We start from the raw sequence: 13801 nt of genomic DNA, 5'->3' as shown, positions 1-13801 counted from the left end.
TATATATATTATGAAGAAGTAATTAATTAAATGAACAATATAATCATGTATGAAAATGTAGGCATCCTGTTTGGTTTTCTAATATGTAGTACTAATTACTGAAGAAGTTGTAAGGGAACTATAAATCACTCAGGTTCCAAAAACAAAACAAAAAATAATGAATGGAAGAACGCATTAGTTTTGTGAGATAACTAAATAATTTTTTCTTTTATTATTTCCAAGGTATTGTTCCACTATTTTGACAATTATTTAAGGTTTTTATAAATATGTTTTTTTTAATTTTTTTAGATAGTGTTATGTGTCAGAAAAAAGTGGAAAATGTAAGAATTCCCTTATTTAAATTAACTTAAAAAAAAATGAATATGAGGTATTGCTTCCTCTGAAATGGGTGACAGCTTACAAACATGTCATATTCACATTGATGTGTCCAAGACCTTGGCCGATTCCTTCCTATTCTTCTATAAAGGCAACTCTCAGCTGTTGAGAGTATCTGGAGCACTGACCCTACACCTGCACCTTCCAAGCATATCTCAGGCGTGTTTGATTAAGCTGAGGTCTGTGGATTGATCTGGCTGTTCCATGCTGTCTAATGGCTTTCCAAGAACTGTGTAACACATACCTATCTCTGTGTGATCTTGCTTTATCCATCAGCATGATGTTTTCTCCTAAATAGTGGATTATTCTTACTATATTAACTACAATGCAAGTAGCATTCTGCTGTCAATGCACCATTTTTAAAGACAATTAGCTCACAAGACACCCCAAACCATTATCCCACCTTGGAAGGAGACTAGAGAAAAAAGTTAAGGGGCAATCTCTTGCTGGCCTTCTCTAAACTCTATAGCATAGTGGTACTATTTACCTCATAAACTATAATTTCAAAAAAAATTATTAAGTTACCTCACAATAATCTATTCCTTTTTTTTTTTTTTAACCTTGGAATATTTTCTACATTAATACAACCCTATCATCATATTATCACCGAAGCATGTTCAATATATTTGCTATTTATGAATGTAACTTATCAGCTTTTAAAAAATGAATTTATGTAGCATGGGCATTTTTAATATGATGAACCAAAAACATTAATCATGCGAGTTCGCTTTGGATATCAATAGGAATAAATATTCTTGCTGATAACTGATTATAGTATTAAAAATCAATATTTCATGAATATATTTTTACCTATTTATGTGCATACCTGTATTAATTGGTTATAAGTAATAAATGCACTTTAGGTAAAGTTTTTGCAATACTTTATACTACTGCCAGTTTGCATGGAGCAGCATTCATCTCTATATAATGACCGCCTGTTTTATATATGTGGTTGTTCTTAAATAATTCATTTTACTTAATTATCATAAGTAAAATATGATCCAATCTTTAAAGCATTGTAAGTATTATTAAACTAATAAACAATTGTAAGAATATGTATGTTTAGTAAATTATTTTTCGCTTCTAGTTTTCTCGGATTTTTACAGTTTGCTCCAAGAATATATAAGAAATAAAACTTTGACATTTAATACAGGAAGATTTTGCATACATATTATCTACTAAGGTATAGTTTAGATCATCCTCTGTGTTGTTTTATTTTTTATTAGGCATTTTACTGTTCAAAAAACATTTCAAGGCCATTGTCTCTTCAGGTATACTGTAATTTACCAAACTTTTAACTTACAAAAATATTTTAGTCCTTATCAGTATGTCAATATTACAATGTTCCTCTTCTTTCTTAGTCCAATGTACAAAGTATTGTACTAAGTAAATAATCCAATATTTTGTACCTTGGAATAAGAAAGGAGTGTAATATTATTAATATATTGCTATGTTGATAAGGACTACAGTACTAAGCAAGCAGTAGGTAATAAGAAACTAAACTAAACCTTTTGTAAATTACTACATACCTGAAGATGGAGCAATGACCACAGAAAATTTTTTAAACTAAAATTCCTAATATAGTACAATACAGCACATAGGATGATCTTTACCATACCCTAGTAGATAATAAATAAAACATTTTCCATTTATAATAAAATAGATCCATTTGGAATTAACATTCTTTGTTAATTTTTTTTTTTTAAACCAACCTGGCCATTATTACAGGATAGTCTTGATTTTAGCTCATAGCCTCATATTAATCACTAAAAAGTAAAAAGGTCTCAATGCATATATAAGTTAGAAATATACAATTTAAAATTTTATAATTTTTTCAGCACTAGCTGTATGTTAACAGTTAAATTAGGTTTAAGTATAATCCTTCCCGGCCAAACATGGCGGAAGGGACAGTCCTATATTACTTTTGAAATATTTGCATAAAACGGGAAAAGGATACTTTAAGATAATTAAATCGAGCAATATTTAAAAAGCACCTGAAATTGAAAAACTTTCAAAAATTGGCCAAACTGTTAGCAACTATAACAGAATACTATGATACATCAGGGTACAGAATTAATTATTACATATGTTGGTTGCAACAATGTGAGACTGTGGAATCGAAAATTAAGATTGTTCTTGATAATGAGCTGGTTGGCTGAAATATTGGACATTTAAAATAAATTAATAAAAATTGTTTAGGCTAAATGGATCTATTCTATTATAATTGTCACAAAATACATGTAATCGAATGTTTAGTGAAAAACATATGCTCGGCTGTATTCAGATTTTAGAGCATAATAATATCACTTTTCTATAACAAATTTAATTGTTTAAGAGAGAGACAAATAAAAATGTCTTGCCACATTGTCATATTTACTAAGGAAAATAGGTTTGATAATTTAGAAAGAACGGCAGGTGACAGCCTCCTCTAGAAAGATTTATAGTTTAAAAGAAACTTGAGGTTCTATGGTGTAGGTCTATAAAGGATGATCTAAATAGATTAAAAGTAAGAAGAAAAAATTGATAACTAATAACTCAAGTTATTGGTGTAGTTTAATTCTAAGTCCTTGCAGTATCATAATGGTTCATTTATAAATTACTTAAATTTAACTTACTTATTGTCTTTCTGGTCCAATATTCTTCTTTTAGTATTAGGTTCTATGTTTACGAAGGTATCTAGCTTGTCTATCAAAATTTTCATGTATACAAGAGGTTTTGTTTTTCAAATATGAAAAAAAAATCATGCTTCCAAGTGCTGAGCCCTGGGGGAGCCCCCATGGTCAAAGTGTTAGTTAGGTACCTCTGATCTGGATAATATTACTGTAACATTCTGTTATTGTTGATTTATTAAAATTACAGTTATTGTTGAAATTTCTTATGTAATTTCTAAAATGGTGATGTTATTATTAACAATATTAAATGATAAGAAAGTTGTCAGATTTTAATAATTCCGATTGCAAATCTATGTCTACTGTTATATATGTGTGATGCAATAGTTTGAATCTGGACTGACTACTTGCTTATATGGTTTCATTACTAAATACATTTTTCTTTTCTATTTACAGTTAGTTCCTAACTTGTTAAGGCACTTGAAAAATCTGATCCTTGCTGGTTATTCGCCTGAGCACGATGTATCAGGGATAAGTGACCCGTTTCTACAGGTAAGCAACTTTACGTTGTACTTTGATAATTTCAAATTGAATCGAAGATATGTTGGTCCCAAATATCAAGGCGCTGATCATCATCTTGAAAACTGTATTTGTGGTCAACTATTTCATTTATACTGCAAAACTTCTCTTAATGGACACCTATAAAATGGAATCCGCTCTTGACTGGCAATTTTATTAAGGTCCTGGCCAACATGGTACAAATTTAACGTATTTGAACCCCTCTATTCCTGATCCTGACACTAATTTTATACCCCTTCAGGACTTTCCACTCATCTGTAGTGGACAAAATTCATAAAACATGAATGTATAAACTCATCATTCCAGAATTGACAGCACAAAGAAACATTTAGTTATTGAATATAAAAAAAACATTTAAAGCCCTCCCTCAAATTTTGAATTTTTTACATTTTAAAATGTATAAATTGAATAAAAATAATCCGTTGGTCATCTATGTCTTTTCTTTAACTGTGGCACCAACTTTCTATTAATATAATTACAGATTACACCGGGGTGATTCTCGAAATTCGACGTACTGTCCAATTTTCAAATTTGTTCCAGCAACCACTAATATATGTATCTTAAAAATGATGGTTAGGGCAAAATGTCCCTAGAACATTGCTTGATTTTTTTTTTTTAATATAGTAAAATTCATGTTATTATTATTTTGTCTTCCTGGCATTGTAGCTTTATTTCCTTCTTAATGGAAATCTCTGTTTGATAGATCTTCCTATGGGCATCTGTTATTTAGAAGTTTCATTGCTTAAATACAAAAAAAAAAAAAATTAAACTGTTGTTTATGTGCAAAATATATAATATTCATTATATAAGCAGGGGAGCTAATGGCTACAGACCTTATTAGCTTCAATCAGGACTATAAACCTTTCATCTTACTTTTATTCCTAGTTAAAAATTTAATTATTTTTCAGGTGAAAATTCTTAGATTATTAAGAATTTTGGGTAAAAATGACGTTGAAGCTTCAGAGGCTATGAACGACATCTTAGCTCAAGTTGCCACCAACACGGAAACCAGTAAAAATGTAGGAAATACCATTCTCTATGAAACAGTTCTGTCTATTATGGATATCAGATCAGAGAGTGGACTAAGGGTAAATAGTTACCTGTTTTTTATATTTCTTTAAAGTTGATGACTATCGTAGTATATTATCAATTAGTGTTATTCATCTTTCTCTCTTTATTTGAAAATTAAAGTGTTTTTTGGAATAAGTTTTTAGTTTCCTCCATTATTAATAGTAGAATTTGACAAACTCGCTCATTTCTAGTTAATTCCTAGTCCCTTAAAAATACATAAAGTTTGTTAACAAATGTAGCATTTGGATATTTTAATGTTTTCATCTTTCAAGTTCAATAAAAGGTTCTTAAATCAAAAATGTCCAATTTTCTGCAGTCTCATTTTATTCTTATGTAGTTTTATTCCCTTTTACCTTTACATAGTTGTATTTAAGCCCAATTTTTTTTTTTATAATCCTGTATAACTGAGTAGTTTTTTACTGTTATGCAATTATGGAAAAAAGGGAGAGAAAGCGAAATGTGTTTTTAATTTAAGAAACTCTTGGATTATAAATTTTTAAATTTGAAAGAATTTGTTTGTTTTCAGGTGTTAGCAATAAATATCCTCGGAAGATTTCTTGTCAACAATGATAAAAATATTAGATACGTTGCTCTTAATACTCTCTTGAAGACAGTTCATGTAGATACAAGTGCAGTGCAAAGGCATAGAACCACTATCTTGGAATGTTTAAAGGTATTATTATTAAAATAATTTTTCTTAATGATTTTGTGTTATAGTCAAGTTCCATACCCTAGTTTGTAATGTCGAATTATTATGGTTGATACTTTCGTTTACTGTTTGTACCAGGTGATTTGATTATTTGATTAGGAATGTCAGTTGTTCCAAATGACAAACATTGTAGTGTTGTTTGGTAGAGCATGGGTAATGTAAAAAGCAAGAAATAGTTAAAAAATAATTTTCATTTGATTATAATAAGGCTTAAAGAAAATACCCTAAATATTTTTTATAATAACTTCCAAGGCATGAGGCATATTTGGTCATTATAACCAATCTCACTACATACTATGTGTAAATATGAATTTTTTAAAATCAGTTATTGCCAATACACATTACTAAAATTTCTTTATTTAATAAAGTTTATAAAATTACCCAAAGTTTATCTGGAAATAAAATTCAAATTTCGACTATTCTTCAAATGTTGCTGAAGGGGCTCCTGCTGATTAAGCACTAATTTTGTTTGTATCAACGTAATGCTTAAAACAATATTTGAATCTAACCTTTATGGGTTTCTTCTTTTGAAAACTGCCTAGCACTCGCAACGTTGTTAGCTTAAGAATAGAAGATGGTACCAGAGAGAGGCTATGGATTTTAAACCAATTCAGCAATAGCTTACTGATCGATTGATCTTAGTTGGTAGATTGACGGCCTCTCTTAAATTTTCAACGAATCCTCTTCTTTACAATAACTTGAACCAAGGCCTCTTTTTTTCAAATTGAAGATATGATCGAGTGAATTTTCTTCAATTCTTTCCTTCCCTTCCTTTGCAAGGTATTCCTATGGGTTCGTGAAAGCCGTTGCCAAAACTGATCCCATATTGTTTGATGGATCCTCAGAATGAGTTGTTATGGGTCCTCAGAATGAATTGTTATGACTGGTCAATTGTTGTAAACATTGTTGCTATATGCTATGTTTGATATTAAAAAAATACGAAGGCTTTGAGAACCATAGATTCAGACATATTCATCACTATTATGATACATTTTTATATCAAAGGCTATTGTAGACTATGTCTATTGTAGTCTTAAAACATAAACATTAAACTTTTTTTAAATAATTTATTAAATATTTGAATGTTTTACTCTTTTTTTGTCAATGTTAATATATTTTTACTTGTTTAATGTTATAGGATCCAGATGTGTCAATTCGACGAAGAGCATTGGAGTTGAGCTTTGCCCTCATCAATTCAGGCAATATTAGAACGATGATGAAAGAGCTTCTTAATTTTCTGGAAAGAGCTGATCCTGAATTCAAGGAGATGGCTTCATCTCGTATCGTCTTGGCAGCGGAAAAGCATGCCCCTAATATCAAGTGGCACTTGGATACACTGCTTAGTGTCTTAGTGGCGGTAAGTATTCTTCCAATCTTAAATGTTTTAAATCAATAAATAACAGTGGGTCATTTTAAACAGTTTAAAATTAAATAATATTAAAAAATAATTATATTACATTATATACATATTACATAATTATATTATATACATTAATAATGTTGAGAAGATAGTTGACCGTGGATAATATATTTGAGGAGATGGTTGGGGGTGCGGTCAGAGAATAACAGAAATAAGTTTAAAAAACTTATTTATTAGTGCTAACATTTCGGCCAGAATTTCTAGCCTTCATTAGCCCTTGCTTGGAGGACAAACAAACTGAAACGTTGACACTAATAAATAAGTTTTTTAACTTATTTCTGTTATTCTCTGACCCCATCACAACTTTCTTATCCTTATATAATAAAATAAATTTAAGTTTTATTACATAAAAAAAAATCATATTAATCTTTTCCAATTTTAAAATCATTTAAATTAGTAAAAATTTATATTTTGAAATTTTTTTATAATTTTTAGCTTTGTTGCTTTTTATTCTAGGAGTTAAAACATCGTGTTTTTTAGAAAAATTATTTCTCATATAAATAAAATTAATTAATCAATACAGGAAAAACTTAGTTTTTATTACAATTAAAATTACAGTATCTTAAAAAGTTAAAAAAAAATAAAAGGTCATTGATACTTGTTTTAGTTTTCAATTTAAATTCTTCATCTGTTGGGTTAGCTTCACTTTTCATTCTTATCAGCATATTTTTACTTTAAACTCAAAAATAATTTTGTTTAAAATTAATTTTATGTTTATTTTGAACAGATTATCATGATTAGAGGCTGGATTTTGGTGCGGTAAAAAACCGAAAAACGTGCAAACTCAAAATGTGTTTATAACACCTAAATCCTAAAATAATCAACTTGTTATTGTATAATTTATAATATTAATACATGGAAAACTTACCTAACATTGTTTGAACCAAATTAAACTCGCTAAATACTCTCTATGTTTATGCCAACTTATTAACTTGCAAGTTTAATATTTCTGTTGAAATAGTACAAAACATTAGTGGAATTGTACTATTAAGAAGAAGGGTATTTAAATATGACTTTTATTGTCTAATATAAATATTATAAAGTTTGTACAGGCTTATATGATGGCTTTTGCCAATTCAGTTTGAAATAGCTGAAGAATAGTAGCCAATAAGTGAAATTTATTTTTGAGCTTGTGAAATTCTATAGAATTGTATTTCTGATTATTTATTTAATTTGCTGATAAATTATTCTTTGACTCTTGTTTTTCAGGCTGGAAACTATGTTCGGGATGATGTAGTTTCATGTACCATTCAATTGTTGGTCGCAAACCCTAGCCAGCAAGAATACATGGTACCTCAGCTATGGTCAGCCCTTGAAAGTGATTCTGCTGACCGTCAACCACTTACACAGGTTGCAACATGGTGCATTGGAGAGTTCGGTGATTTATTATTAACCACATCAGGATTAAAGGTTAAAACAATTTCTTTAAATAGCTTTTATACACAATTGTGAGTAAAGCCTTATAGGTTAACAGCAAACTTTTTGTGACATGGAGCAGTGGGTTTCATCATTACAAAAATTCCATAAATAATGCTGCCTTGCAAAGAAAAACTAATTTTCTTAACTTATCATTCTTTTTGGCCACAACAATCTTGAGAGGGGTGTAAGGGAACATATTTCATGAAAGATTATTGTTTATTTTACTGTTAGTACCCAAGTCGGGAGTGGAGGTGGGCCACACACGTTTCAATTTCTGGCTTATTGGTCCCCACACTTATATGAGTTAGGAAATACTGATTTAGGTAATATAATTTTTATTGAACAATTTTCCATCTTATCCAGATATTATTAAAAAAATATTGTCCTTTGAGATATTTTTTATTTAACATTTGAACAACATTGATCCTTTTCATACACCTTGTATATTTCAGATTGTAGTGTGAACAAATAAAATGAAAAAGAATTTAGATAATTAATTTTAATATGTTTTAGCAGCTTTATTATTATATCATTTGTTACAGGTTTCAGAGGCCGAGGTTTTAGCTGTTTACCAAAGATTACTTTTTTCACCTCAAAACACTCCAATTACGAAACAGTACGCTCTGACTTCATTAACCAAGTTGAGCACAAGGTTTCCAACTGAAACCAGGTATATAATTATTTTTTTATTATTGAAATGCACTTAATCTTATTCTTCATAATTTTAACCCTGGAATACTAATATGAGTAAATTTTACTCCTGCTATAAAAAAAGAAAGTTACCATCCAGGCAACATTACAAGGATTCTCTAGGGCCGTCCATAGCTCAGTTGTTAAGACACTGTCTTACCAATTTGATGTGTATTGGTGGTGCCGGTTCGAATCCGGCCTGGGATGTTGACTTTTTTCATTGAGTGGCGGTCCCACTAAATGAAGAACTTTGACCCCCAACCATGGTTAGGCAGTATAGGACTCCAATGGGAGTCTTGGCAAAAAAAAAAAAAAAAGGATTCTCTACTTCTAAATATGATAAAACTTGCTGTTAATATGTCAGGTTGGGAAATATTACATTTATAGAGCTTGTAAGTTTTGAATTATGTGATGGTAATAAATTTCATTGCTTAAAGGTACAGAACTTATAGTCAGTTCTTTCGAATTCTTTAAAAATTTTGATTTTATAACTTCCAATCAAGATTTCTTCTCAAGCCTCCTTTCTTAGCATAACAGCAACAATTTAGTTAGAAATGTTGGGAGCTATTTTGTATTTTTAAAATGGCTTTCACACATTATTGGGGCAATTGTTGCTTCCAAATACATTCCTTTTTATCTCATGAAGAAGAATTTATTTATTCAATTGGACATTGAGCATTGTCTCATTCCTTGTTTTGCATAGTTAACAGCTTGAAGAGCCTTTTCGCCATAGTAGCTTCTTAATTTGGGTTTGTAATCAGCGAACCTTATTAGGGCAATCAGTCAAAGTTTTACTATTGACATTTTTATGTTTATATATGACAATGAATTACATATATTAAATATGAAAAGGCACTCCTAAATAAATTCATTCATTAACCTCTTGGATAATGTTGCTGTAAGCCAGGTCTTAACACTCGACTAATTTACGCACTTTATGAAATAGTAGAGCATTTTGTTTGTATTTACCGTCAGCTACTTCATTTGGCGATATTACTCCAGAATTTTGAGGTTTTACTGAGTATTGTTTCTATTATCAGCCTGGATCAGTAAAGCATCTGTATCTGTATACACTACCAAAATTATTGACATCAAAGCAAAAATATCAATATTTCCAGCCTCCTACACTGTAAAAAAATTTAAAATATTTGCTACATAGCACCTGACTAAAATATCAATTTGGAGAACACCCTCCTCAGAGATAGGAATATATTTAGATGTATCATTACTATTGGTGATGATGAACATTTCAGTTTTATATGGATTCATGATGAGTTTTAATGTTTTTCCTCCAACTTCAGTATGAGTTTTAATGTGTTTCCACATCTCATAGAGCAATCGCACACAGCTGCACATGTTTGCATGCACAAAGCCTCCCTTAAAATCAATGAATATTATTTTATTCCTTAATATTCATGCCATTTTTAAATTTCAGTTGTGTTGAATTCACGCATAATTAGTATTAATGTGCCTAATAAAAGGTTAGTATTCTAGGCTTTGGGTATTATAAAACTCAAGTATAAATATAAATCAATGTATTATAATTTAATCGGGGTATAACTTACAATGACTATTAGTATGTTATCTTTCTCTTCTCTTGTCACTCTGTAAACCTGTTGATGAGGCCGAAATTATTTCTCATTTTTAGTTCAATCAAGCCTAACAATATTAAAAAAATGTATCTTTTAATTTTTTAACTTCTCAGTTCTCCAAGACTTACTGATCCATGTCACGTTATTAAAATTTTTTATTTATTCCATCTATTTTAATTAATTTTAATTTTTTTTTGTTTCAAAAAACTTTATCTTTAAGGTGAACTTCAGTATTAAAATAAGATTATAAATTGGTCTTGATATTGAGTCATGTCTTTCACTATTTTTTTTTATTTAATCTTTTTCAGTAAGATTCGGGAGTTGATAGAAAGTTTTGGTTCACATGTCCAAATGGAGTTACAACAGCGAGGAGTTGAATATGGTCAGTTATTTGGCAAATTCTCGCATTTGCGGAATGCTCTGTTAGAAAGAATGCCACCTTTAGAAATCCAAAAAAATAATGGAAACACCAGCCAAAACGGAAGCCATGAACTGGATAGCGAGGAAGATCTTATAGATAGTAATAGTTCTGTAAGGAACACTTTTCCTCAAATTCATGATAAAATGTCAGAGGTGAGTTTTTATTTATTTTATTTTATTATTTCCTGATCCCTTATCTTTTTAATTATTAATATTACTGTTATTACGTAGTTAAATAATAAACTGCTTGCGACTCCAAATATTTGTAAAACTTATTTGTTTATATTTTCATTTGTCTCCTTCCAAATTGGACTGCATATATTTCTATATTATTTATTTGTAAGCCATTCGTTAAATTAAAATAATTTTCATATATCATTTGATTTTATAATTTTATTTTTCTTTCAGAATGCCCTTCTCGTTCTACTGGGTGGTGAGGGTGATAATGAAATTCTTGAACCTTTACCCAAACCTACAACTGATACAAATCAAGACCTTTTGGATCTTTTAGGTAATAATCATGTTATAACTTTTTATCCTTAATATAAAATTATGTTGTCTATAATCTTGTGACTTCTCTTTTATAATCTGAAATTGTTATGAAAACCGAGCGTAACACTATAGAAATAAATTAGGTATTTTATATACAAAAAAGCACATTTGTGTGTGAATATATCACATTTACCCGAATATAAATTGAAATTTTCTTCTGAAATTGTCTCTGGTAAAATTAAGGATTGGCTTATATTCAGTGTCATGAAGGAAAATTTGAGTCCAACCAAACTTTTAAGTCACTTCATAGTTTATTTTTTATTAGGTAGTTTCATGAAAAGTTCTTCCTTTTAATGTCTTTATTTCATACATTTTTTTTCTATCATTAGTATAAAGACATTCAGAAAAAAGAATTTTCACAAAAATACCTATTAATAAAATATTATATTCTAATGTGAGAAACATTTTATAATTTATTTTTGTTTTACTTCTGAAAGTGGAGACTAAATGCAGTTTATATTAACAATAAGTGACAATCGTTCACTTGTTACACATTTTGAGGAAATAAGTGGAGAAAATAAAATAAAAAGTATTCAAATAGGGACTAGGGATTATCTTTATTTTAAAGAAAAACGTAGATGATATGAATTCAAAACAGAACAATGGTTCATTTATGAATAAGGGTCATTTCTATGACAATTTGAGCTATTAGTTTCAACTATAGCTAATTTTTGGCCATCTCTGTTCTTATGTACTTATGTTAAATTGGCAAATTGATTTCTAATTAGTTGTTTAATGTTTATCCTCTCCTCTTCTTCCCACTCCATATTTATGCCATAAAAATCATTTTCACAATAGGTAGCCGATTTGTATTTGGGATTAAATCAACATTAAATACTCTACAAATTTATCTATATTATTTTTCTTTCGTTTACAGGTGGTTTAGACTCGTCCTATGACATCATCTCTGACAAGAAGCCAGCAGCAGAAATCAAAGTTAGCAATGATTCTACTCTTTCTCTTCAAAACAACAACAATAACATCCTAAATGCCATTAATTCAGTAAATGACTACCTGACAGAACCTCCTTTGCCACTAGTTCAACCTCAAGGTAAACTCTTAGACTATTAGTATCAATAATAATTTTAAAATGTTTTAGTAAGTATGTAGTGGTGTACTATTTCAGGGATTAAGATAATTCTGTATTAATGTTAAATACTCATTATTGACGAAACCTCATTCCTAATGGTCATTGTTGTAATAACAATAAACTTTTTTTTAATTTTGTTTGATTTTCCTTTGATTTTTTTCTGATAAGTAAAGAAAAATCTATAAGATTGTAGATTTAATTTATTTCAGTATGCTTTTTACTTTTCCTTTTTACCCGTTGTTAAAAATAAATGAATAAAATTATATTTGAAGTCATGATTATGTGAACGATCTCAATAACATGCCATTAGTCAACTCATGCAATTGAATATTGTGTCAAGTTTAAAGAAAGGCCTTGCATATCATGTGAATATTTTTACAATTTTCGTGAGTATAAATGGAAAACCTGAAAGAGAATATTTTTATATCTGTCACATTTTCTAAGATATCTTAATGCTTAACTTAATAAAACTTTAGGCTGCTGTAATGTTACAATATCTCTTGTACATTATTAGTTTTATTATTACATTCTTATTTTTTATATAATTTTTTCTGTGCCAATTTATGAATTTTATTTATTTGTTTTATTTTTTCAGAGTCTACAGTTTATGAAAAAGATGGGTTGAGGATAGACTTTGCTTTGCAGAAAGTTCCCGATTCCCCTAATACAACAATTGTTAATGTGGCTGCTTACAATACTACATCTACACCTTTCACCGAGTTCATTTTTCAGGCTGCAGTTCCAAGAGTAAGTACCTATTTGTTTTATTTTCCTGAATAACTGTTTTGAATAAAAATTAGCGTCTGTTCGATTGATTATTGAAGTAATTGATAATAAAACTAATCTTAGAATCATATATTGTGACAGTTTGATGAGGTTCTAACTGCTATAAACATAATTTTGAGAAAATTATTTTTAGAGAAAAAAAAGAAGAGTTCCCTAGTCAAAATTTTCTATTAAAAGTTATCTCTAGATATAGCTCTATTACGCTCCTAGTTCTTTAATTATTGATATTAATGGCCTTGAAATTTATTTGGAACTTAAACAGCTTTATTGTGCATTATTTCTAAGGAAAACCACATTAGCGTCAATTTTTTAGAATTCTAACAAATCAAGTAGTAATCCTTTTAGTTCCCAATGGAACAAAGGACCATTACAAATTTTCGCCTCTGATCTCGATGAGTTGAGAAATTGTTTACCTCTCTCTACTGCCGCCCTGAATGTTTCTCCTCCCCCTGATCACTGGTCCATCCTTGTTTACCTCTCTCTACTGCC

The 13801-nt window shown here is 29.4% G+C and overlaps 1 protein-coding gene across 3 annotated transcripts in view; it reads left to right on the top strand.

The window, feature by feature from the left end:
* Nucleotides 1-13801, top strand: part of AP-1gamma (adaptor protein complex 1, gamma subunit) — a 34102-nt gene that overhangs the window by 15340 nt on the left and 4961 nt on the right. For all 3 annotated transcript variants that reach the window (XM_014416520.2, XM_014416505.3, XM_014416512.3), the window contains 10 exons: nt 3441-3536; nt 4472-4651; nt 5161-5307; nt 6482-6700; nt 7973-8173; nt 8725-8852; nt 10773-11037; nt 11293-11395; nt 12314-12487; nt 13122-13273. In XM_014416520.2, the coding sequence (XP_014272006.1) occupies nt 3441-3536; nt 4472-4651; nt 5161-5307; nt 6482-6700; nt 7973-8173; nt 8725-8852; nt 10773-11037; nt 11293-11395; nt 12314-12487; nt 13122-13273 (1665 nt within the window). The remainder of the gene's footprint in view (nt 1-3440; nt 3537-4471; nt 4652-5160; nt 5308-6481; nt 6701-7972; nt 8174-8724; nt 8853-10772; nt 11038-11292; nt 11396-12313; nt 12488-13121; nt 13274-13801) is intronic.

The sequence above is a fragment of the Halyomorpha halys genome, unplaced genomic scaffold, assembly GCF_000696795.3.
Source record: "Halyomorpha halys isolate HHAL.00 unplaced genomic scaffold, Hhal_1.1 Scaffold10.1, whole genome shotgun sequence".
NCBI classification, from domain to species: Eukaryota; Metazoa; Arthropoda; class Insecta; order Hemiptera; family Pentatomidae; genus Halyomorpha; species Halyomorpha halys.
The sequence above is the reverse complement of the archived record's forward strand: the minus strand, read 5'-3'. Positions and strand labels throughout refer to the sequence as shown.